At 33.7% G+C, this 25,110-nt stretch overlaps 1 protein-coding gene across 2 annotated transcripts in view; it reads right to left on the bottom strand.

Moving 5' to 3' along the window:
• The window catches only part of Kifap3 (kinesin associated protein 3), a 143,593-nt gene that overhangs the window by 48,828 nt on the left and 69,655 nt on the right, over positions 1-25,110 (bottom strand). For both annotated transcript variants that reach the window (XM_045147576.1, XM_004658798.3), the window contains exons 11-17: positions 21,322-21,422; positions 14,855-14,963; positions 12,780-12,892; positions 12,227-12,392; positions 11,356-11,481; positions 10,009-10,107; positions 3,540-3,625 (exon numbers count right to left, since the gene is read on the bottom strand). In XM_045147576.1, the coding sequence (XP_045003511.1) occupies positions 3,540-3,625; positions 10,009-10,107; positions 11,356-11,481; positions 12,227-12,392; positions 12,780-12,892; positions 14,855-14,963; positions 21,322-21,422 (800 nt within the window). The remainder of the gene's footprint in view (positions 1-3,539; positions 3,626-10,008; positions 10,108-11,355; positions 11,482-12,226; positions 12,393-12,779; positions 12,893-14,854; positions 14,964-21,321; positions 21,423-25,110) is intronic.

The following is a 25,110-nucleotide window of genomic DNA, read 5'->3' as shown; positions in this document are numbered from 1 at the left end:
ATTAAAGCGAATCTAGAGTAATTTAGTTGCTCATTAATGTTAAGGTAGTAGCTTCTAAATATATGCTTCTTATAACTTACAAATATGTGTGTAATATATATATATAATATAATTATAATATAATATAATAATATATAATTATATATATTGCACATATATATACATATATATTATAAACACACACATAATAAAGTCATTGATTTTATGCATATTTCTCAACAAAACTATCTTAAGTGTTGACCTTTATTTAATCTTAACTATAGCAAATTTTAAAGCAGACCTCTAGGTACAATTATCTCTTCAAGCAACCATTATTTAAAGCACTAAAGGAGCTAACCTGTACAATATCATTTCAAGTGTGCCAAGCCAGACCATAAAGTATACAACTAAATATAATTTAAGCAAGAAATCACTACTTTTAATACAATGTTTGTGTTTCCTTAAGTCCAAATGTTGCCAATTAGATGAAAAAAATGGATGTATGATGCATAAGATAGGCAAGGAATATAAATATAAATGGTCTTGTGCTTATTTAATTTCTAACATGCTGGAAAAACATCTTCAATTTCTGTTTGTTTATGTGACACAAAAATAAACTAGAAAAGAGGGCTAACCATGGCATGGTGCCCCACGCCTTTAATCACAGCACTTGAGAGGCAGAGTTAGGAGGATTGCTGTGAGTTCAAGGCCAGCCTGAGACTACATACATAGTGAGAGGATGAGATTCTACCTAGAAAAAAAAAAGAGGGCTGACCACAATTATTAAGTCCAATTTTACTGTGTTAATAAAAATTAAAAAAAAAATCAAACTTGCCTTGAGAAATCAAAATTTATCATGCCAATGAAAAGGCAAGGACCAGCTTTGGCAAGATGACTTTATAGTACTTACCAACAATTTATTTCAAAATTTCTGCTCTGTGCCTTTGTCCAATTTGTTTGCTAATAAAAATAACTAAAATCTACCCTATTTTATTCCAGCTCATATTCATTTCCTGACTTTTGAACGCCCAATTTCTAATAAAATCCTTCTATATAAATTATTTTCAAGGTATTTTTGAAGTATTCTTAGTTGCAGGCAGATTATTAAAAATCCACCTTTTGGGGCTAGAGAGATGGCTTAGTGGTTAAGGTGAAGCCTAAGGACTCATGTTTGACTCTCCAGGTCCCATGTAAGCCAGATGCATAGTGATGCAAGCAAGCAAGATCACACATGTGCACAAGAGGGTGCCAGTGTCTGTAGTTTGGTTGCAGTGGCTGGAGGCCCTAGAAGCCAGGAGTCAGTCCCCAGACAGTCAGCATGTCTAGTGCCAGAAGGTGCTACATGGGCGACTGGGGGAAATGACCAATATCTGTCCAAGCAACTCATGGTCTAACCTAATTAGCAACAAATAACCTGATGTGATGCCCACACAAGTGCAATAGTGGCACACAGCCATGGTGGGGAACCAACTGCTCTTGATTTGGCTAACTGATCCCCTCAGTGGTACGAGACCCATAGCTGGAAATGGGAATCAAGTCAGAACCATAACCAAACATAAGCCCACTCTCCAATATCAAGCTACCATCAATCATGGGGTACAAGAGGGCCTACACCTATCAAACTCTCTATCAAAAAAGTAAGTATTATCTAAATTTTTCAGGTGCTAACTTACTCTCTGCTGGAGAATCTGCTTCTCTTTTTCAGATAGATGCAGATCCTAAGGAGAGAGCTGCCCCAACATACCTCAAAAGGGGCCCGACTGAAACTAAGGATAATTGGCGAAACAAGCAAGGGTGATGTTTTCCTGATGAACCAGATACCAGCACAAAGGGGAAGGAGACCAACACAGAGAAAACTCAACTCCTACCAAATCAGAGAGCCAGAGCCTCAGAGGCCCCCAACACCTCAGCACTGAAGCAGACCAAAAATGAACCCAACATGGCTCAGGGAAATTTTGAGGAAGAGGGGGCAGAAAGAATGTCAGAGTCACATGTTGGGTTATGATATGCAGAGACATTTTTCGTGCCAATAACTGTGGGCTAACTCCACAATGTACTACCCATTTATATCAACAAGGAGGGTCCATTGGGAGGGGGTAGATGGATGAGCCTAAACAATGGTACCAAACTGCCTGTATTTGCTGAAAAGAAAATTAATAAATTAAATTAAAAAAAAGAAAAAAGAAAAAAGGCCAGTCTTTTGGTCTTGCCTCAAAAAAAGAAAAAAAATACAACTAAAAAATTCAGATAGATGAGATGGTAAGAAGTCTTTGTTGTATAAGACTAAAGGCAAGAGTTCAGATCCTGAGAACCCATGTAAAAAGCTAGGCAGAACAGGAGCTTCTATAACCCCAGCCCTCCTACAGTGAGATGAGAGACAGAGAGACAAATTCTAACCAAGAAGCTTTTAAACCAGCTAGCCTGGCATCCACGTGGTGAACAAGAGACTGCCTCAGGCATGGTAGGACGTTATGACCAAACACAAGGTTGTCCTCTGACCTCTACATATGTACCATGGCACATACATGCTCTTTCACATAACACACAAATGCATGCACAAAACAATATGAAAATCCTTAAGCTTTTCTGTCTGACAGAGACTTTCCTGGAAATCTTTGTGGAAACTGTTAATAACAAATAGATATTATATGTTTAAGCCTATATTGGTTCATGTCATTCCCTAAGTCATCCATGTTCAATAGTTTTGTTTGTCCTTATATAAAGATAACACCTTATTTTCAAAGTTTAAAATGCTAATGCTAGGTATTAATGTGAGTCATTAAGATATATTCAGTCTATGATCACAAATACTGAAAAATGCAGAGCTATCATTCAGACTACAAGTAACTGTCACACAGCAACAACTGACTGATAAGAGCAGAGATTGCATCATGTAAGATAAGTAATGTAACCCTTGTTACCAAAAGGACTACCATCATATATCTAGTTCACCAATCCAGAGCCCAACTACATTAAACAAATCATCACTAATAAGGTATTTAAATAGCTTGAAGGACAAATCCTTTAGTGAAGATGACATGTTTTCCTAAGACACACACCAAGTCCACATTTGCTTAGCTTTATTCTACATTTTTCCTTGAGAGAGAATGAAATCTGTTTCTTTATAAAATGGCCTTGAGACATAGTCACACTTTCTGTGTATACTTTGGACTTCTTACTATTATGTCATATATTCATGCTGAGATTACTAGAAAATCAAAATCTAATAATGAAAGAATCTTAAGAGAGTACCCATTTCTATCCTAGGCCAGACCAAACTTTCCTGTTTATACTTGTCTCTGAAAAACACAGAATTCCTAGGTAACATGTAGTTCAGATAGAAACACTGAGTTACATATAAACACAAGAAATCTACAGTTAAATGCCAAAAACCCCAGGGCTTATGCATAAAAAATAAATTGAATCACAGAATTTCCCAACTTTCACCAAAATATTAAGTTGTGTTAACCATGAATGTATAGTTCAAATTAGGCCTACAGTGTCTTTATCATCTACCCCCAAATTAAATCTATTATACTTTGTGTAGCAAGAATACTTACCGCTATAATGTCCAATGTATTATCACAGACTTTGCGGATTTCATTATTTTTGTCATGCATCAGGTCTATGAGATATGCTGGAGCTTCTGCATAAACATAGTTAAAGATATGAACTGAGGGCTAGAGAGATGGCTTAGTGGTTAAGCACTTGCCAGTAAAGCCTAAGGACCTTGGTTCAAGGCTTGATTCCCTAGGACCTACATAAGCCAGATGCACAAGGTGGTGCATGCATTTGGAGTTTGTCTGCAGTGGCTGGAGGCCCTGGTGTACCCATTCTGTCTGTCTATTTGCCTCTTTCTCTCTCTGTCTGTTGCTCTCAAATAAATAAATAAAAATGAACAAAAATATGAACTGAATTGAGACTGGGACTCTTCAATTATATCAGAAAATCCACATTTCCCTACCTGTAAGTATGTTCAAATTTAACTATTAGTTTTAAATAATACAAGATGCTCAGAAACATTTAACATGTAATTTGTTAAAAAATAAAGATGATAGAGATCTCAGAAAAGAAAAATCTATATAGAAATGGATAAGGAAAGTAGCAAATGTTGAGAAGAATAACATCATAGTTTTGAAGTTACTTTTTTCCTGTATTTCCTCCCTCCTTTTCCCTTCCTTTCTTTCTCCCACCCTTTCTTCCTTGTGTTTTCTCATTGGGACATTTTATGAGTAAGTTCTGTATCATCAGAAAAATAATCCCAAGATTTCTCTCTTGTATATTTCTATTTTGCTACCTCATGGTCCATGATGCCAATTGAAGTCTGTATGAGCACACTGAAGCCAAGCTGAAGGATGGACACAGACATCTTGCCAGTTTTGTACATCTTTGGGGTACACATCAAATCTGGGGATAATCACTTCATCATTGCTTAACCTGAAGGAATTTTCCTAGTTCTGGGTTCATCACTGGTTTCAAATTCATGAAGACTCAACTTCATGCCTGATAGAGTTAGAAACTGGATAGTTACTTTGGAGCATGGTAGTGAGGCCTGCATTGTTATCTGTCTTCAGTACTGGTGATGCTCTGAATACACTTTGCACACCAGTATGGTAGTGCAGCAAGATGGAAGAAATAGTTCTAACTGCTTTCTCCATCCATCATGACCTCCTAGATGCTCAGGAAAACTTTATTTTACTTATACAAATACATAATGAACCAACGATAAGAATGAATATAGTTCCATATAATAGTTATCAAAAGAACAAAAATTGAAGAAATAAGTCCTTTTCATTAAGAGAAACCACTTTAAAAGAGAAATTAAGAACACAGAACATAAATGAACAAATATAAATTAGAATTAAAAAACTCAGAGAAAGATAATAATTCAGAAAAGAGCATAAATTAAAGATAAAAATGCAAACACTAAAGTTGAAATAACAAGGGTAAATATAACAGATAAATCATAAGAGAAACAGTCAAGAAGGAAAAAAGTTAAAAAATAAAAACGATAATAAGATCAGGAAAATAATGATAAAGATCAATGAGGAAGTATAAATATAAGTCTTTCAAGAAAAAAACCAAATCAATTGAACAAAAAAGATACTAAAAGCCGGGCGTGGTGGCGCACGCCTTTAATCCCAGCACTCGGGAGGCAGAGGTAGGAGGATTGCCATGAGTTCGAGGCCACCCTGAGACTACATAGTGAATTCCAGGTCAGCCTGAGCCAGAGTGAGACCCTACCTCGAAAAACCAAAAAAAAAAAAAAAAAAAAAGATACTAAAAAGTTCATATAGACAAAGCACATTTGGCAAATTAACCAATAAATGTAACTCCAGGAAAACAATTTGATGTTAAAGGAAACAACATTATTTTTGATTCTCCAGGGCAAAAATCACTTCTAGGGCAAACAAAATTAAAATTTCATCAGACATTAGGATAGATAAAAATAGTTTAGCTGACTATAGACTTCTTGCTGGTAGTAATCCAAGTCTGACAATAATGGAAAAGGACCTTTAAATTAAAAAGAAATATAAGCCTATAATTCTACATAAATCATTACTGAAAAGTATAAACCAGGTATTTTAAGATAAACCTATTTATTCTTTATATGTAATATTGCTAAGTATAAAATTACTTTATAAAAGTAAATCCATTCAAAAGACTGGAGGAATAAAATTCAAGTAAAGATATTAACTAAAGAAATTGAACAATATCATTATTTTAAGTAAGTACTAGTTTTTAATAGGCAATAAGTAAAATAACAATTTGACCATCTCATAAAAATGCTATATGTAAAAGGTGAAGTTACTATGCCAGATAATAATAAAAATAGAAGCTGGATATAATAGCCTTAGTAGATATATTTGTAAATGCATTTTGAAATTTGTTTTCCTCCCTCCACAAAGAAGTAGGATGCATAAATCACAAATGGGAAGACTAACGTAAGAATAATTAATAGAAAACCTCATGAGTCATGTTAGAGTCAGGGGAAGAAAGTTGCAAACTTTTGGTCAGTCTTAATTAAAACTTTGAAAATAGAAGGCACATTTACCACTAATACATGTGACAAGTAAATATAATGCTAACAATTTTTTAAAAATTAATTTTATTTTTAGAGAGTGAGAATGAGTGAGAGAGAGAGAGACAGAGGGAGAGACAGAATTGGCTTGCCGGGGCTTTAGCCACTGCAATTGAACTCCAGTAACTTGTGCCATCTAGTGAGCATGTGCAACCTTGCACTTGCTTCACCTTTGTATGTCTGGCTAACATGGGATCTGGAGAGTAGAACATGTGTCCTTAGGCTTCACAGGCAAGTGCCTTAACCACTAAGCCATCTCTCTAACCCTGAACATTTTTTAAATAAAAAGTTTCAAGCTGGGTGTAGCACACACCTGTAATCCTAGCACTCAGGAGGCAGAGGTAGGAGGCTTTCCATTGAGCTCTAGGCCAGCTTGGGACTACAGAGTAAGTGCCAAGTAAACCTGGACTATAGTCCCCTCTACCTCAAAAAACAAACCAACCAAATAACTAACTAAAATAAAGTTAGAAAAAGTTTCATGTCAGGGGGGAAAAAGCATGTGTTTAAAAGGCAAAAATATATACAGAATAATGTTATTTGTACATACTCTGGAACTCAGGTGAAATATTTTTTAATAAAGCATGCAATGTTATTTATCCTTTTCATCCTCTGCTATGTAAATTCCATTAAACCAGGAACTTTATCTTGCTCATCATAGCAGTCTAGGTCTAAGGACATAACAGGTGTGAAATATTTATATTTAATGAATAAATGATATCCAGTGTACATATTTCACATGAATTTTGTGAGAATAAAAACCAAATCCTCAGGAATATCTTAGAATTTATTAGAGATAAACTAAAAAGATCTAGAGAAATGTGGGGTATTTTATTTCCCATATTGCAATTGTTGAATGTGGTTGAAAGTCAGATGTCTTAAAATGTGTGTGTGTGTTTGTGTATACACAAAGCCTGTAACAGCCAAAACAATAGTGCTTCTTAATCTTAAAAATTTTAAATAATATTGATCAAACTTTCCAATTTAAAAAAAGGAGTGGGAACAATTCTCATTTAACATATTCAAAATGTTTAATTATACTATAGTCACAAGAATGTATTTTAATTTTAATGTAATTAATTGTGACCTGACATATTGAAATATTTCATACAAATAACACTTTTTATTATTATTTATTTGTTTCTGAGACACAGTGTCATGCTACTATGTATATTAGGCTAGCCTTGAACTGATCATCCTCTTACCTCAGTCTCCTGAGTGTTGGGATTAATGGCATATAACATGACATCCAGCTAATCGTTTTGAACACTCAAACATATCTCAGTTTGTTATTCTGGAAGAAGTACTTCAGCAATATTGATTCAATTTTAAGACATAGATAAGGCATTAGATCTAAGAAGTGTCTTATGCATGTCTAAATATTTTAATTTATCACCTTTTGTTTTCTACTTGCACCATTATGAACATTTTATATTCTTCAGAATAACTATTTTTGAAGTACTGTCCTCAAATTCAATGGCAAAAATTCCCCAAATTCACATGAGGGAAAATGAAAGTACTATTATAGCCAGATAAAAATAAAGCAGATATTCTCTTTGGTCTTTTTGTGATTTTGTCTTTTTTTTTTTTTTTTATTTTCGGTGCTGAGGATCGAACCCAGGGCCTTGCACTTGCTAGGCAAGCGCTCATCCACTGAGCTAAATCCCCAACCCCCAGATATTCTTTTAAAATTGTGAACTTTACCAATAAGGTTCTAAATACATTTTAAACAGACATACCAAAACAGAGGCAGAAATTGTAACAGAAGGGGGAAAGGTATTAAGGGGAAGGGAATTTGGGGAAGGGAAAGAGATTGAGGTAGAAGGAGGGATGTGAATCAACAAAAACAAATTGTATTTGAAAATGCCAGAATGGAATGAAACCTAAATCTCTGTGCACCAACTAAAAATAAGACACTGTAGAAAGAAAACTTGTCTAATTTCCCAAGCTCATTTCCCAATCTCATTTACCACAGTTGGGGAAAAGTTAACATTCTAATGACTTGAATATTACCTAAACTATATGTAATTCATTTTTATAGGGAAGTCAATTAATAAACCATATTAAAATATTTATTACTTTATGATACAAGGAGATATATGGTAGCTATTAATTCAAATTGGTCTTTATATTTTGATAGCTTACATCAAAATGAGTATTCTTCTACCTATATTTGTTATTCATCAGACTTAACTCCTAGAGACTTCATGTGATTGTAGAATTTAATATTTCCCCAAAAAGAAAGAAATTTTCCTCTGATGAGGACATCCAAAGTATGTATTATTGGAGTTGAATGTAACACTAGAGCAATTTCAAAATACTTTGAGTAATAGTAACATCATGTAAAAATAAGGTCTCCTAAGATATTCCTCTTAAAGGAAATTGACCAGTTAGCTAGATACTTGACTATAGAAATTGTTATCACATGCCAGGTCCTATTTTAAGTGTATTTAATCTGTACTGAATACAGGTAATGACAAAGCCAGCCCTTGAAATGGAGGGCCTCAAAAATCTTTGAGAGAGGGGGGAATGTAAACAAATACTTTAAGTAGTTAGACTAAAAAGACAGCTGGACTAGTGACATGGGTAATTGAATATTTTGTAAATATTTTTGCCTTCAAAGAGTGAGAGAATAGATATTAATTGGAATAACAGATCTTCTTGCCACTGCAAACAAACTCTGGATGCATGGATCACTTTGTGCATCTGGATTTATAAGGGTACATGGGAACTGAACAAAGCTGGCAGCAAGCAAGCAAGCACCTTTAACTGCTGAACCATCTGTCTGGCCCTGAAAAAGTTTATTCAGTAGACATCCAAATGAAGAACAGTGATAAGAGCACTTGGTTACCATGCATAAGGCCCTTGGGTTGATATTCAGCACTGTGAAAAACTTGGGGCTATTTGAATATAGTGTTTTCTAGATAACACTATGATAGATAGGCTGCTCTAGGTGAAAGACATCCAGGTGTCAGTTAGCCACAAGTTTCCAAGTTTGAGAAATTCAGCAGAGGATAAAGCAACATATAGTTGTTGGTAGCTGAATTCATGAGAACAGATGTGTTTTTCCAGGTTTCAGTTAACCAGATTAGAAGACCAAGAATAGGCATTGGAATCTCTTATATTTAAGTTACATTAATAGAGAAGAAAGTTCTAGTTTATTTATGTTTCTTATGAATCAAAACCTGACAAATTAGTAATATTAAATATTGTTATTTAATATTACTAAAAGTAATATTAAGATTATTCATGGGCTGGGAAGATAGCTCAGGGGTTAAGTGGTTGGTTGCCATCCTGCTGGCCCATGTTTAATTCCCTAGCATCCACATAAAGCCAGGTGCAAAAAGTGGTGCAAGCCATCTGGTATTCACTTACAATGATGAGACCCTTGCATACCTTACTCACATACAAATATACAAATAAATACAATGTATACAAAATTAATCTTGTTATATTTTCATTATATACAGGTTGAATATTTCCGAACATAAATGAAACAGAAGTATTTCAGATTACCCCCTTGGATATTGCAATACTTGAACATATATAATAAGTTATTTTGTGGATGAGACCTAAGTCTAGACATGGAATTTATTTATGTGTCATATATACCTACTATACATAGGCTAATGTTAATTATCTATACTATTTTACTGCATTTATGGTTTTACTATGATCTGTTATATGAGGTAGAACTTTACATCAATATGTATGAATGCTGGCATTCAACAAGTATCAGAGTTTAGCAAATTTTGGATTTCTGATTTTACTTAATCCTGGATTGATTTCAGGCAAACAACTCCCATGGAAAATAGCCTCTCATTTAAATTTATTTCAAAATCTGTTTTTCTTTTTCTACAGTAGTTCAACATTTATAAGAAGGAAAACCAAAAATGCATGTTCCTTTAATATTTAAAATGTTATTATATATTATAGACATTGAAGGATACGTGTCTCCTTGATTATGACATCTCTGGTGGCTTGATGGAAAACCATCTGGTAGAAGACATAAATGATCTGGCACACAAATTCATCATCTTCTTGTTGAGCTAAAAAGAAACAGAAACTTTACATAAAAGTACATTATATTCTGCTAGGCAAGGTGGTGTATGCCTTTAATTTCAGCACTTGGGAGGCAGAGGTAGGATGATTGTTGTGAGTTCGAGGCCACCCTGAGACTCCATAGTGAACCCCAGGTCAGCCTGGGCTACAATGAGACCCTACCTTGGAAAACTAAAAAAAAAAAAAAAAAAGTATATATATATATATATATATATATATATATATATATATATATATAAAATATTCCTATAACAACTGAAAATACTTGTGAAATAAAAGACAATGAGCTCAACAGACATGGTGAGACAAAGAACATAATGCAGGAGCTAAGTGTAGAAGCTTTAGGTATCTCTAGACCAAATGACAATGACCAACAAGGAAGTTTCATAATGTATTTTCAGAATATTTAAGAAATTTTGTTTTAGATAACTGGATAGGGTAAATTACTTTGAAAAAGACAAGTATCTTGTTTTTTTTTTTTTAAGCATAGGATTTTGAAAGAAAGAAGTGATATCATTTCTGAGATTAAAGTGGATTACTTGAGATAGCTCCTCTCCAAAGCAGGTTGCACTAAGGAGGAACTGAAAGACAGGATTGGATCAAGGGAACAGATGCAGTGTTTCTTTGCAATATCCACTATATTTTGACAACACACATGAAACAATGGTCTAATTACATGACCAAATGGCAATGCCACCTTTTTCATTCACAAAAATTTATGAACAATTCTTTTTTGCATGTGTTTGGTATGTGTACATGCATCTGTGTATGTGGGTACACATGCACATGTGTACCTCCATGTGTGTCTATGTGCATATCAAAGCCAGAGACTAACCTCAGGAACACCATCCTGTCCTTTTTTTTTTTCCTCCCTTAGGTAGAGTCCCATTCTAGCCTTGAACTCATAGTGACCTGCCTACCTCTGCCTCCCAAGAGCTGGAATTGAAGGCATATGCATATACCACCACTCCTGGCTCCATCTATTTTTTTTTTTTTTTTTGCAGGAGTGGGGGATAGGGTCCAAGTAGATTAGAGTGGTTAACTAGAAAGCTCCTGGGATCTGTCTCCACCTCCCCAGCAGTGGGATTACAGGCATGTACCACAACCAGCATTTTTTATGTGAGTACTGGGATCAAACTCAGGTCCTCATGACTGTAAAGAAAACACTTTGCCTCCTGAGCTATCTCCCCAAACAAAATGAACTTTAACTACTGGCATGAAAATTAAGACATTACCATTCAATAATTCAATGAGTGCAGGAATTATCCCAGATTTAGCTAGTAGTGCAGCACAAGAGTCATCCATAGACACAGTCCCAATCATTATGACCACTTCTAAAACAAGGTCATCTTCTGCAGCTCCTAGGAGAATTAAGCCATAGAAAATTTTCACTGATATGTCCTGATATAAACCTACATATAGTGCCAAAAGCTTAATACACAGAAAAGATATCATCAGCTGTTACAGCAGTTCCTATTAATCTTTGATATGTGCATAAATTAGTCCATCTCCCATATTTAGTATATTATTGATAAAAACTTGTGGCATTGATGAGACAATAGAAAGTTAAAAATACATACTTGAAAATACAACTGAAAGGTAATGCAGAAGGAAAACAGATTCCCTTTAATGCTTCAAGGAACTCCTTATTTTTATATTTTTTTATTTTTTGAGGCAGAATCTTACTCTAGCCCAGGCTGACCTGGAATTCACTATGTACTCTCAGGCTGGCCTCGAACTCAACAGTGACCCTTCTACCTCTGTTGCCCTAGTGCTGGGGTTAAAGGTGTGTGCCACCCTGGCTGGATCAAAGAACTCTATATGTGCATGTGTGCACATTTTTCAGTATATGTAAGTGGGAAGGCATTTGGAAATAAAAATTATAAGAAAAATAAGATAGGGGAAGGAAATTAATATGTTAGGAAAAAGGCATAAGACTATATATAAAAAAAGGAGTACTAGTGACAACCCTTCTGAAAGCAGAGCTGCGGGAAGAAGGCATCTTCTTTAGTACAATAAAAATCACATGCCATTGCTTTAGCATCTTATTCCAAATACAGAGAAAATTCTTAGTGATTATGCAAAAGTGTAATGCATAGCACAAACCTGGCTTCAGTTTGTCTTTGAGATAAGGAACCAACTTGTACTCCTTCAGAACCAACTCCCAGTCTAAGTCTGGAATTGTCAGATTTGCCAGGGTTCCCAAACACTCAATTACAAATTCCTCTTCTTCATCACTGGAGATCTGGGCTGCGAGGTCCCCAACATAATCCTGAATACAGCAGAATTTCAACACAGATAAATGCTAAATGCTACATATGAGAAGATCCAAACTAATAATTTAATCCATTAGGAGAGAAAAGAAGTAATCAAATATGATTCCCATTTAATTATCTTCAATTAATTTGTTAAATAATCTATGAAAAGTTCTACTGGGGATATAAAGATTAGGAGTAGAGAACATAAAAAAATAATGTTAAAATACAGTGGGATTTCTAAGAGCTAACCTTAACATAGATCTTCATAGGAGAACAAAAAATTTGGGTCATAAATAAGTTTCTAGGAAGACTCAACAGAGTTATCTACTAAAATATAGCAATTTTAAAACTAAAACAGCCAGATCTATTTTAACAGAAAGAAAGCCAAAAGCTATACTTACAATAAACAAATTTTTTGTAGGTCCATCATGCTGGGAAATGTTTCTGATCATCTTCATCAGTAGTGGATCCTTGAACTTCAGAGCCCTTTTCATGAGCATCTTCAGCCCATTTCCTGGAACAGAAATCATGAAATTCTCAAACAAAACTGGGGTTAATTTAAGTTAAAAGATTTCTATCTAGTAAAAGGGACAAACTATCAGTGAACAATTTAATTTAGACAAATGTACACATGTGTGCAGCTCACACTAGATATAATGCATAGAGAATACCTTCATCTACTCTAAAGAGTTTTCCCTTATGGTCCCTGCCCAGCAATCCTATTTCATAGATACAATCATTTTAAAACTCTTTTTCAATTATCCTATGTATTCTTTTGAAAATAGATTAATTTTGTGATACAGAACTTCATAAAAAAATGACCCATGTACTCTTTGATATCTAGAAAATCTAAAAATTTAGAAAGTGAGAAAAATAACTACTCTTACAAAAAGATCTTCCTCAGAATTTATCAGAAATGCACAATAATACAGAGTAATGACAACTGCTATATTTCTGTTTATTACAGAAGAGTTAGTGGCAATAAAGTAAATATACAAAATGGTGAAATAAACTGGCAAAATTATATTTCTTAAAATATTTATTTTTATTTGTTTATTTTCAAGGAGAGAGATAGATAGAGAGAGAGAAATAGAGAGAAAAAGAATGGATGAGTAAATGACAAAGAATGTGTATGCCAGAGAACTACAGATGCATGGCTTTATGTGAGTACTGGGGAATCAAATCCAGGCCAGCAAGCTTTGTAAGCATGCACGTCTAACCAATGAACAATCTCCCAATCCCAATAATAATATATTTTTTACTTTTTGGTTTTTTGAGGAAGGGTCTCACTCTAGTCCAAGCTGACCTGGAATTCACTCTGTAATCTCAGGGTGGACTTGAACTCATGGCGATCCTCCTACCTCTGCCTCCCAAGTGCTGGGATTACAGGCGTGTGCCACCACACCCGGCCCAACAATTATATTAAAGTATATGATCATATGTAACAATATGGTATTAAGGTACTAACTTATAAATATTAAAAATTATAGAGAACAGTCACATTTTTATTTAAAACTCCACAAAAGCATTACACAAAAATTTAATTTCTGAATAGTCAGAATTAACATTTATTTTTTGTATTTTTGTATTTTTAAGCATATTTTATTTGAGAGAGAGAAAGAAAAGGAGAGAGAGAGAGAATGGGTGCAGCAGGGCTTCCAGCCTATGCAAATGAACTCCAGATACATGTACCCCGTGTGCATCTGGCTTATGTGGGTCCTGGAGAATTGAACCAGGATCCTTTGGCTTTGCAGGCAAATACCTTAACCACTAAGCCATTTTTCCAGGCCTATTTCTTATATTTGTTCATATGTGCTTTTATAAAATAATGAACAAGTACTTCTTAAGTAAAAAAGAACATTCAGAGAGCTCTGAAATATAAGTCATTTTACAAAGATAGCGTTGAAACAATAACATTCTTTCATTTTATTACTGTTTATTTTAAGAGTCCTTTGTAAATATAGTTTCATTTCATCTAAAAACATGTTTATGAATATCAAATTTTAAAGCAATGCTAACTGAATTGTTTTATAAAATATTACTGATGCTGGGCGTGGTGGCGCACACCTTTAATCCCAGCACTCGGGAGGCAGAGGTAGGAGGATCGCTGTGAGTTCAAGGCCACCCTGAGATTCCATAGTGAATTCCAGGTCAGCCTGGGCTAAAGTGAGACATTACCTTGAAAAACCAAATATATATATATATATATATATACACACACATATATACACACACACACACACACACACACACACACACACACACACATACATACATATATATATATAACTGAGGACTAGAGACTCATGACAAAAAAGTTCTATGGGATTCCTAAGAATTAGAATTAGAATGATAATTATCATGTTTCAAAAGAGATTTTATGTTTGCACTATATTGTTAAGACTCTCTTATTATCTTTATAATATGCCAATTATCTTATGCTAAAGAAGTATCTATGAAATTCTCAGATACTAACCTTCACAGATAAGCTGTACATTTCTCTTATTAGCAGCAAGATTAATGCAGAAAGAAATCAGCTCCAAGTCAATTCGTTCATCTGAACACTCGAAGAGCATCTTCATCAACTAGCAAGAAATACAGGCCATATTATATTCAAAATACAGGAATAAAACCCAGGAGTAGTATTTTACCATGTGTTATCTTAGGTTGTATATTGGACATAATGCCATCTATATCTCAACACAAATTGGTAGGTTCCCACTGTTCACAAATTGGATGAATAAACAAGCAATGATGTTCAGCATTAATACATATTTGCAAGTACAGTGTAGTTAAATATGAAATAACATCTCTGCACTTACAAGTTAAAAAGACTGCTTGGAAGCTGAACATTTCAAGTAAAGAAAACAGCTTATGCAAAAGATGCAATTCAGGAAAGAAAGCAACTCTTCCGAAGTGAAGGAAAAATACTGAGAAATAAGGAGGCCAAAGCCACACTGTGCAGGGGTGTGTAGTATGTTAAGGATTTGGGGGCTTTATCTCAAGGACAAGCAGAAGATATTAAAGGCTTCTAAGAAGGAAAAGTTGTCAGGATAATATCTGTGCCACAAAAAAGATCTGGCCAGTGTAGAATAACAAACTGACTCAAAAAGAAAAACTGGGACATAATCTAAGAAAGTAAAGTACAAGTACAGTGATGGTTGCTTGATAAGACTGGGCAATGACTCTAGAATTACCATAATTCATAAGAGATAGTATTTATGGAAGAGGATCAAATTGGGACTCAGTAACTGATTAGATGTTGGGTTGGAGGGAGAAGCAGAGTCAAAGATGTCCACCAGTATTCCGCACTGAGTAATGTTAACACTTACTAAAAAATGAAGTTAGATTAGGAGAAAACCTTTAAAAGGAAAATAGTGGTTTTGGTTTGATATTTTTTTAATTTAAACTACCAATGACAGACTTGTCACTGAGCTCAGATATTCAGTGGAAAGTTATAAACATAACCCTGGATTCACATATTGACTGGAAATATGTCAGGAAATGTCATGTATGGTTGATAACTCTATCTGAAGAGTAGACCCAACTATTTGGGCATGGACAAAAAGAGACAAAATAAATTTTTTTAATGACAGAGAAAGGAAGAAGGGCCTGAGAAGAAATAAAGAATTAAGAAGCAAAAGCTATACATGCCAGTAGTACTGATCTAAATTTTTTCAATCAGTGAAAGTTACCTTCAGAATAAGAAAGGAGAGATGAACATATATGCATGGTTTAGAGATTTTCTCCCATGACTGAAATAGCAAATTAACTTAGTGTATATTACATAAAAATATTTTTCCAAAGTCCAAATTGCACCCAGCATGAGTTTATAACCTACAATTTTCCATGTTATATTTTCAGACAATACCTCTTTTCAACACAGTCTGCTTTCACGATTTAGGCATACTGCCTTGTATATAGTAAAGTGAATAATGGATATTTGCCATTTTAGAAACTATCATTTTTGTTACTTTCTGTTAGCCTAAGGTAACTTCTGGGTATCAAAAAGAATACATAAATAGTTAAAAAGCAAAATTAAAAAACAAATTTCATTCCAATTGTTAAGCACAGTTCTAACAACACATACTAATCTACATGCTAAAACTACAAATAATTTAGCAGCTAAGTGATGGGCATGTGTCACAATCCTTTCCCACAGGGCAAGTCTCAAATCATAACTGTTTCCACTACCAGAATATCTAGGTTAAAAAAATCATTAACAATTCAAAACATTATACAACAAAAAAATCTGTGGGGCTGGGCGTGGTGGTGCACGCCTTTAATCCCAGCACTTGGGAGGCAGAGGTAGGAGGATCTCCGAGAGTTTGAGGCCACCCTGAGACTACATAGTGAATTCCAGGTCAGCCTGAGCCAGAGTGAGACCCTACCTCGAAAAACAAAAAAAAAAAAAAAAAAAAAAAAATACACTAAAAATCTGCAAAAATGTAGGTGATAAACTTCTAAGTAATATAATTAGTATGGTTTTCATACTGTAATTCAAAGCCTACTGTGTATTTTTTGAGACCATTTACTAATATTGAGACCTTTTGGGTTGTTTTTGAGGTAGGGTCTCATACTAGCCCAGACTGACCTAGAACTCACTCTGTAGTCCCTGGCTGGCTGTGAACCTGCTACCTTTCCCTCCTGAATGCTGGGATTAAAAGCATGTGTCACGATGCTTGGTTCAATATTGATACTCTGCATGAAGAAAACCTATTACATTAACACAATGTTTAAGAAAGTAAAATATTTGTTGCAACAATGTTATTTGTTTTATGATAGCCTTAGAAATACAAAAATTGCTATTAAAATGGGGTTACACTTGATTTGTTTTAGAAGGTACAAAAATAAATTCCATGTTAATTTTCACACAGAAATAATCAGGAGATAGGAGTTTTAAAAAGTAATGCATTGTTTGAAAACTTTTTATCCCATGTTCAAAACAGAGAAAATTTAAATATAAATAGAACGTGTATTAACATAGAATCAGTTTTTCATAATAAAAAAACACTTCAATTTTAATTGAAACAATCAAATTTAAAATCAACTTAATTCAGCTCCAAGTACAACAGTGCAATTCTCTTAATTTGATTGCTACTCATGGTAACTTCAAAAGTAAGTACAATTACAGACAACTAGGAAATATTAAAAGTAGATTTGTTCTATTTTAACTGTCTGTTGTCATCTCTTACTAATTTAACAGGAAAGCACTAAAGGGGCTTCAGTTTGTGCAATGAAGAGGCAATAGTGTTCAATCAGACAAGTCCCATATTGAGTATCAGATACCAAAGACCCAAGACTGAAATCACTGTGTCTAGACTCTCTGGCACCTGACTTCACTTATTTACCAGTGACCAGAGGCCAACCCCCACAGCTCTCTGTATTCACATACACCTCTACCACCCCAACCCCCTACCCAAACATCTTTGAATGATTATGCCAGAACTGTGCATGCCTCAGGAATCTCTTCTGACTGGCTACTCCCTAACTCTCTTGTTTGAAGTGATGCTCTGGTTTCTGAACTTCAGCAGATAATGGCAGGCAAGAGCAAAGGGGGCTGTCAGAAAGGACGTTTACCAGCATTCAGCTGAAAAGAAGCGTGTAGATCAAAGCAGGGCCAAATAGGATGACTGCGGTGGAAAACATGTGGACAACTATGAAGACTCATGCATGCTGTTCTAGGGTATAATATTAAATAACACCATGACATCACTACCTAACCATGTACTTTGATTGGCCATACCATTACCAATAAATACTTTTATAAGCATCTGGATGACATTTGCACCTATTTAAACAAAACACACATCTCAGAGGTCTAAATAACAATGAACTGTTAATGTGTCCTTTTAACTATTATTAGACTACAACCATTAACTCCTGGTTATCCCAAATATGCTTACCTGAAACAATCCACCCACTGAACCCATTAAGATCATGTATAAAGAAAGATGACTGGCCCCAAATTTTGCATAATAGTGACATATAGAGGAGGAAAAATTGAATACATTAGATAATCAGAGGTAATAAAGTACTAACAGAGCAAAGCAAGGCAATACTGGGCACTTGATGTTACATATTTTCAGAAAGTGAAACTCTAATTAGTTTTATCCTAAACATCACATGCAAGAAGAAAAATGGTTAAAGATTTCACATTTTATTAAGCATATTACTTTATTTGCTTGCAGTGTATGAAGGCCATATAAATACATCACTGAATGTAATTATGGAATATAACACACTTCAAATTCTCTTTGATCAATTAAGTAAATAAGAATTATACAGGACCAATGCTTTCTTGCTTGTAAAGTTATTTTAGGCTTCTCTGAAAAGCAAACATGCAATACTTGAAGCTCTTTATAAAAAAAAAATTATGGTGTGAATAATTCAAAGAAAACAAGATATTACATTAGCCCTATGGCATTTTCACCTTGATAGGGCTTTAATTAATATCAGTTTGTTGCCACAAGTCTTAGTAGCATTATGAATGATGCCTCTATAATAAGCATTTCTTTAGTTCCTGGAGGATATTTAGAAAATTCATGCATTTTCTGATTTGCTTTCTATCACTCTTATTTTGCAATGAACCTGGCAATGGGACTACAAAGGCATGTCAGCTTTTTTGTAAATATGTCAAAAACTGGCACTGGGAGATACAAGTTGTAGGCCAGATGTCATTTAGGAACAAGTATATTCTAGAATATCATTTGGTTCTCCCAAAATTGTACCCTATACCAAAAAGTTTGGAGATGTTTACAACTTATTTTGGTACATATAATCTCATGACTCTCACAGAGCTATAATTACAAAAAGAGGAACGGAACAAAAGCAAACAGACAAATGAAAACTTAAAAACAGTCATAACCTGCATGAATTTTGAAAGAATCTGTTCATGAAATACAGTTCATACATGTTCTAACCATCATTGCTGGCATATTTGATGTCTGGAAAGTGACTAACAAGAAAACATGCAGGAATATTGCTCTCTAAAAGCTATTGTAGAACTTGGTACACACACAGCTTAAACCTGCACTAATAATGTCTAAAAAGTAATCCAAACAAGCTCTACATTTGACTAACTCACTTAAATTTTTTGAATTCACACTTCAAACTATACATTCTTCAATAGTAGAGTAATTCCAGATTCAATACAGTAAGTTTTTTGGTTGTATTTATTTCTCCTTTAAGATTTTTTTTAAAAAGAAATCTAAATGTAGATAAAAAGAATCAATCTGTGAAAGAATATTATACATTTTTGGCTGCTTTCCAATTCATATCCTGTAGTCCATGAAAGCCTGACACTAAATGAGATTGGAAAAGGAACACCCTTTGAAACTGCCAAGCAGAAACCTTGAGAACATATGGAGTGGGACTGTAGTAAATCACCTGCAATCTCCCTTTGACATGGCTCCTCGCTTACTGAAAACTTGTTTGACAACGAGTTTGATTACACTTTCTACTGGCTATGGTCTGATATGGGTTATCACTCTAAGAAGCCTTGTCATGTCAGATAAGATAAGTGCAGATTTTTTGAAGGATGTCCGTTTGCAGTAAACAATCATAATTAGTTTATCTCTAATAAGAAAGGCTATGAGAAATCATCAGTTACTTTTAAATGTATGGAAGTAAAATGTAACATTTTGGAAAGGCAAATTATTTTGGAATGAATAAAAGTATGGTCAATTCAAGGAAAGGAGAAATTCTGAACTATTTTGATTAAATAAACATTTAATAATTCATGTTAAGATAACAAGGAAATATATGGTAGAAATATTCAGAATTGATTTAGTAAGTATGATTTAACCCTGTTCTAAAATGTTTTATAAAAGTGTCATCTTTATTTAATGTTATATATCTTAAAATTTTGCTTTTGCTATTTTAGGAAAATATTCTATAATATAGAAGTGGAAAGGTGGTGATGGTGGAGTGAGGGCATAAGAAAGAAAAAAGGTAATCAAAAAACTAAATTCAAAATACAGTGAATGAAACCAAATTCTTTGTATGATAATAAAAATAATATAATATTTAAAAATAGCCTAATTAGTATTCTAAACATCCACTATTCCAATTAGTGCAGCATGCTTTACTAATGATTACTGAACATAGCAGTGATTGAGTGGTTGTAAGTGACTACATATAATACAAATCAGCAGCTCCCTCAAGATACTCACTTAAGAAATAAAACCAAAGAAATTTGATAGGGGATTTTCTCATCATAGAATGTAAAGCACCTAAAACTGTCAGCTATAAACAACATCAAAAGACAAGGGACAGACTTGGGTTGTATCGGTAACATGAAAAAAAATACTTATATACATTCATATTACTTATCAATGATATTAATACGTAACAGAAATGTTGAAAGAAAAGTTTATAATAGAACATGGATAATAAATGCATGAAAAATGCTCAGTATTCATTGAATTACAAATATAGATACAGTACTAAGTAGTTTTGCTGTCAGGGACATCGTAGCTGGAAATATAAACCTATACCTTCTTAGAAGATAATGTGTCCAGTATGTGTCAAAGATATAATTGTCCATTCATTTTTACCTACTATTCTTGGAAATTTAAACTAGGAAAATAATTCAAATGTGGATTATTCCACATTTTTTCATTTTTATATGTTTGCTTATAAATGTTTTACTTTGCTTATAAATGTGGTAACCTAGATAAATCTAAACATAGATTTAAAAACATTTAAGTTATTAATAGAACAAAATGACAAAACTATTATAAAATGAGTATTCAATTATATGAACATATATTGATGACTTAAGTAAATTAAGATATACAGGAAAATTATATACATAGATATAATACTAATATATTCTTATTTTTAGTTATGCAGAAGAAAGAGTACTACAATATAACAAGAAAAGAAAGTGAAAAATATTTATATTTACTAAATGTGTTTTCTAACAGTTAATCTCCTTACCTGTGGTATACAGTCAGTATATGCAAACATTGATTTAAAGCGGTCATCCATACTTATATGATAGAGCACACACATTGCTATTTGCTTGTAGTTTTCATTACCTAGGAATACAAAACAAGTCATAGATAAAGAGATATAGTTGTATATATAGATATAGATATATGTGTATACATATCTATAACATATATAAGTTAATAATCACATTAATATATAAGAGGTTTAAAATTATTGAATCAAATATAATCTTGATATGAAAGGCTCTTCCTATTCCAAATCCAAAATTTGAGGCATACTTCTATTATCTGTCAAACATCACAAGTTTTCAGGAAACAATCTATATTTTAAGAGTATTTTTGGAAAGAATTAACAGCAATCCTAAAAATTTATTGTTCTCAGTAGTTCACTGTCATCATAACCCCTTAATAATATATCAAAACATAATATTAATACAGATTATCAATAGTGAGTTAAGAAACAGTATAATTAGTACATGGGATGGTAAAGGAACAGAACCCAGAACATCATCCAATTGATAAAATACATCGAACACCATTTCTAACATTGAAAAATGTATGACAAAAAATGATAAAACCTATAAACTCTTTAGTATCTAAGTGATGTCTTCAAACTTCTGAGGTAATCTTGTTTTGTTCTAGAAGTAGCTTAAGTGGTAGGGAGCTTGCCTAGCATGTGTAAGTTACTAATTTGATCCCAAGTATCACTGGAAAAAAAATAAAGAAAAAAGGAGAGAGAAGGAGGGAAGATGGGAGGGAGGGAAGGACAGGGACAGAGTAACAGAGAGAAGGAGAAGAAAGGAGGGAAGAGAGGAGGGAGGGAAAAGGTTCTTATGAGCTTTATTAGCACAGAACATAGTTGTGCAATAAGTGTTTGCTGATGATGATCCTATTTTCCTTTAATGTTTCAAGGTAAAACTGAGAAGTAAATACACAGTCAATATAAAAATTACTAGTTTTATAAGAGGTCAGATTTGAGACAGAAATATTTTAAGATATTTGGGTCTCTTAAAAGCAAGTAAAAACTATAGTGACCCTTTACTTCCCAATTTTACTTTTGTATTGTTTTTTATCACTGACATATTTTTATCTAACATATAAGCCCCAAGAAAGTAAGGACTTTATTTCCTTTACATTATTTCAAGCTCCAGGATTAGAATACATACCAAAGTAGGTTATTAATAAACACTTATTGATAATAATCAGACCATGAGCATTTTCCAGAGAAGAGCCACACTGAGGAGGCTGAATGGCACTGACTCTTCAGAGCAATCTGCCTGGTAGATCTCTTCAGATGAAGAATGTAGAGCTTAGGGAACAGTAAATGCTTGCCATACAGCCTTGTAAATGGCTGAGTAGGGATTTCAACATGAGTCTGCCTGCTTTCAAAATCTTTATTGGGATGTTGCTCCTTTAAACATTTTTATAACATAAAGTGGAACTTCTTCTACATAAAATGCTATTACTAGGTTCAAAATATTGAAAAACTGTTATAAGAGAAAACAGAGCACATTTGAAAAACTAGAATTTTTAAAATTGAGATTCTATCTTTCAAAATTGACTTATTAGGTGAAGTGTGTCAGAGCCTTAGTAGCTACTCTAATACTCTCCACTCCTACAGGCAGAGAAAGGAGGATCACAAGTTCAAAGCCTAGACTACACAATGCGTTCAAGAATAGCCTGGCAACTTCATGAGAATTTGTTTCAATTTAAACAAATAATACATAGGGCTGGGTGTATATAGGAGTAGGAGAGTTCAGGTATACAGCTCTAGTTCAATTCCAGGTACTGCCAAAAATGTTTGGCTATTTCCTACAACAGCAATAAAAACAATTCCCTTGGACAAAGCAAAAGATAACAAATTATTTTATATAGTTCTCAGATGAAGAGACAGATATTTTCACCTTAACTAAAATGTATAAATTCACTAATTCAAATATTCACAGAACAATACACAAGACATTTAAAAACATTTAATTAATTAATTTAGCTAGTTATTTGAAAGAGAGAAATAATGGGTGTGCCATGGCCTCTATCCACTGCAAACTCCAGACACATGCACTACCTTGTACATCTGGCATTACATAGGTACTGACGAATCAAATTCAGTTCTTTAGGTTTTGAAGGCAAGCACCTTAACCACTGAGTCATCTGACCAGCCCACACACAAAAAAAATTATTAGTGAAGTATTTGTGTATTTTTTATGTTTTCTATACAGAATTATAGAATATAGAAAATTGACTATAGAAAAGAAATTTATTGAAAGTAAATTTTAGGACCTCTATTGTTTGAAGAACTTCATTCCCATGTAATGGAAAAAGAAGATGAGCTCTAAGGATAATCAATACACTTAGACATAAAATTAAGACTTAGTAATATGGGAGAAAATTGTACTTAAAATCTTAAGATTAAGACTAATAAGCTAATGACTACATAAAATATAGTATTTTTAACAATTAAGTGAGGGTTAGAACTTTACTTGAAGAAAATATATTGAAAACTGTGAGATTCCTGCCATAGGTAACAGTGGAGATAAACCAGGTGCACCTTACTCCAAAATACTAACAGCCAAGAAAGCTAAATACAAGATTCATAGATTTTAATATTATGTTTTAATAACTCACATATTTACATTGCTGATAACATTCATTTGTACTTACTTTAGTATTACAAAGTACACTTGCCAGGGAAACAAGTTCATCGAGGTATTCATGACTCAATAGCAAGTAGAGAAACAAATCCAACTAAAAAGGTAGGCATCTCTTAGGTTTTAGTCAGACTATGCTTCATGATTTTTAGCTTTATTTTTTCCCAAAGGACTGAGATATTATACAATCTTTTAAAATGGGTCTTAAGGGACATTCGTATTTTGAAGACCACTCTCTCCTTGTAATTCCAGTTAATATCTGTATTTCATTCACCTGTAAATTATAAATTATAATCCTACTTCATTTTTATAAAACTTTTTTTGTTTGTTAGGGTCTCACTCTAGCTCAGGATGACCTGGAATTCACTATATACTCCAGGGAAACCTCGAACTCACGACAATCCTCCTATTTCTGCCTCCCTAGTGCTGGGATTAAAGACATGTGCCACCACACCTGGCTCTATAAAATGTTTTTTGAAGACTTTTTATGTAATGGATTTGCTGAAAGGTAGGACCAACTCATGCAAATTAATAATCAAGATAAATGATTATTCAAGTAAATCATCAAATATTAAAACTCAATGCGGGGTCGGGGATGAAAGAGGAAGTTATTCTGTGTTCCAGAAGAGCTGGCCTGCTGCTGGTGTCATACAAAAAGCTTAAAAAGCAATGCTCTTAATTGGAACATGACTTATGTGAGGTGAGAGGAAACAATGACTTACCTTGAAGGGATGTAGACTCTGTTAAGATTTAATAAGGTCAGCCCTTATAGAGTTATTGAAATATATAGCTTCTACAGGTCAACACAGAATGAAAGATATGTGGAAGAGCACAAACTATGGGGAACAGACCTAGTTATCATTCCCAAAGTCGATGAATAACATGTAGGATATAACTCTGCTATGACAATTGATTTTATTACTTTTATATAGCACAATAAATTTCCAGTTTCAAAAAGTAGGATGATGAATTCTATAGGTATTCTAATTATGTACTTATTTATGTTAGTATTCTTTACATATTCATAGCCCAGATACAAATTCCTTGTAGTTCCCCTAAATAGTCTTGATTCTGTGTTCCTCTATTAAACCAAAAACCACAAAACAAGTCATAACATCTATGAGTAT

The sequence above is a fragment of the Jaculus jaculus genome, chromosome 1, assembly GCF_020740685.1.
Source record: "Jaculus jaculus isolate mJacJac1 chromosome 1, mJacJac1.mat.Y.cur, whole genome shotgun sequence".
Lineage (NCBI taxonomy): Eukaryota > Metazoa > Chordata > Mammalia > Rodentia > Dipodidae > Jaculus > Jaculus jaculus.
The sequence above is the reverse complement of the archived record's forward strand: the minus strand, read 5'-3'. Positions and strand labels throughout refer to the sequence as shown.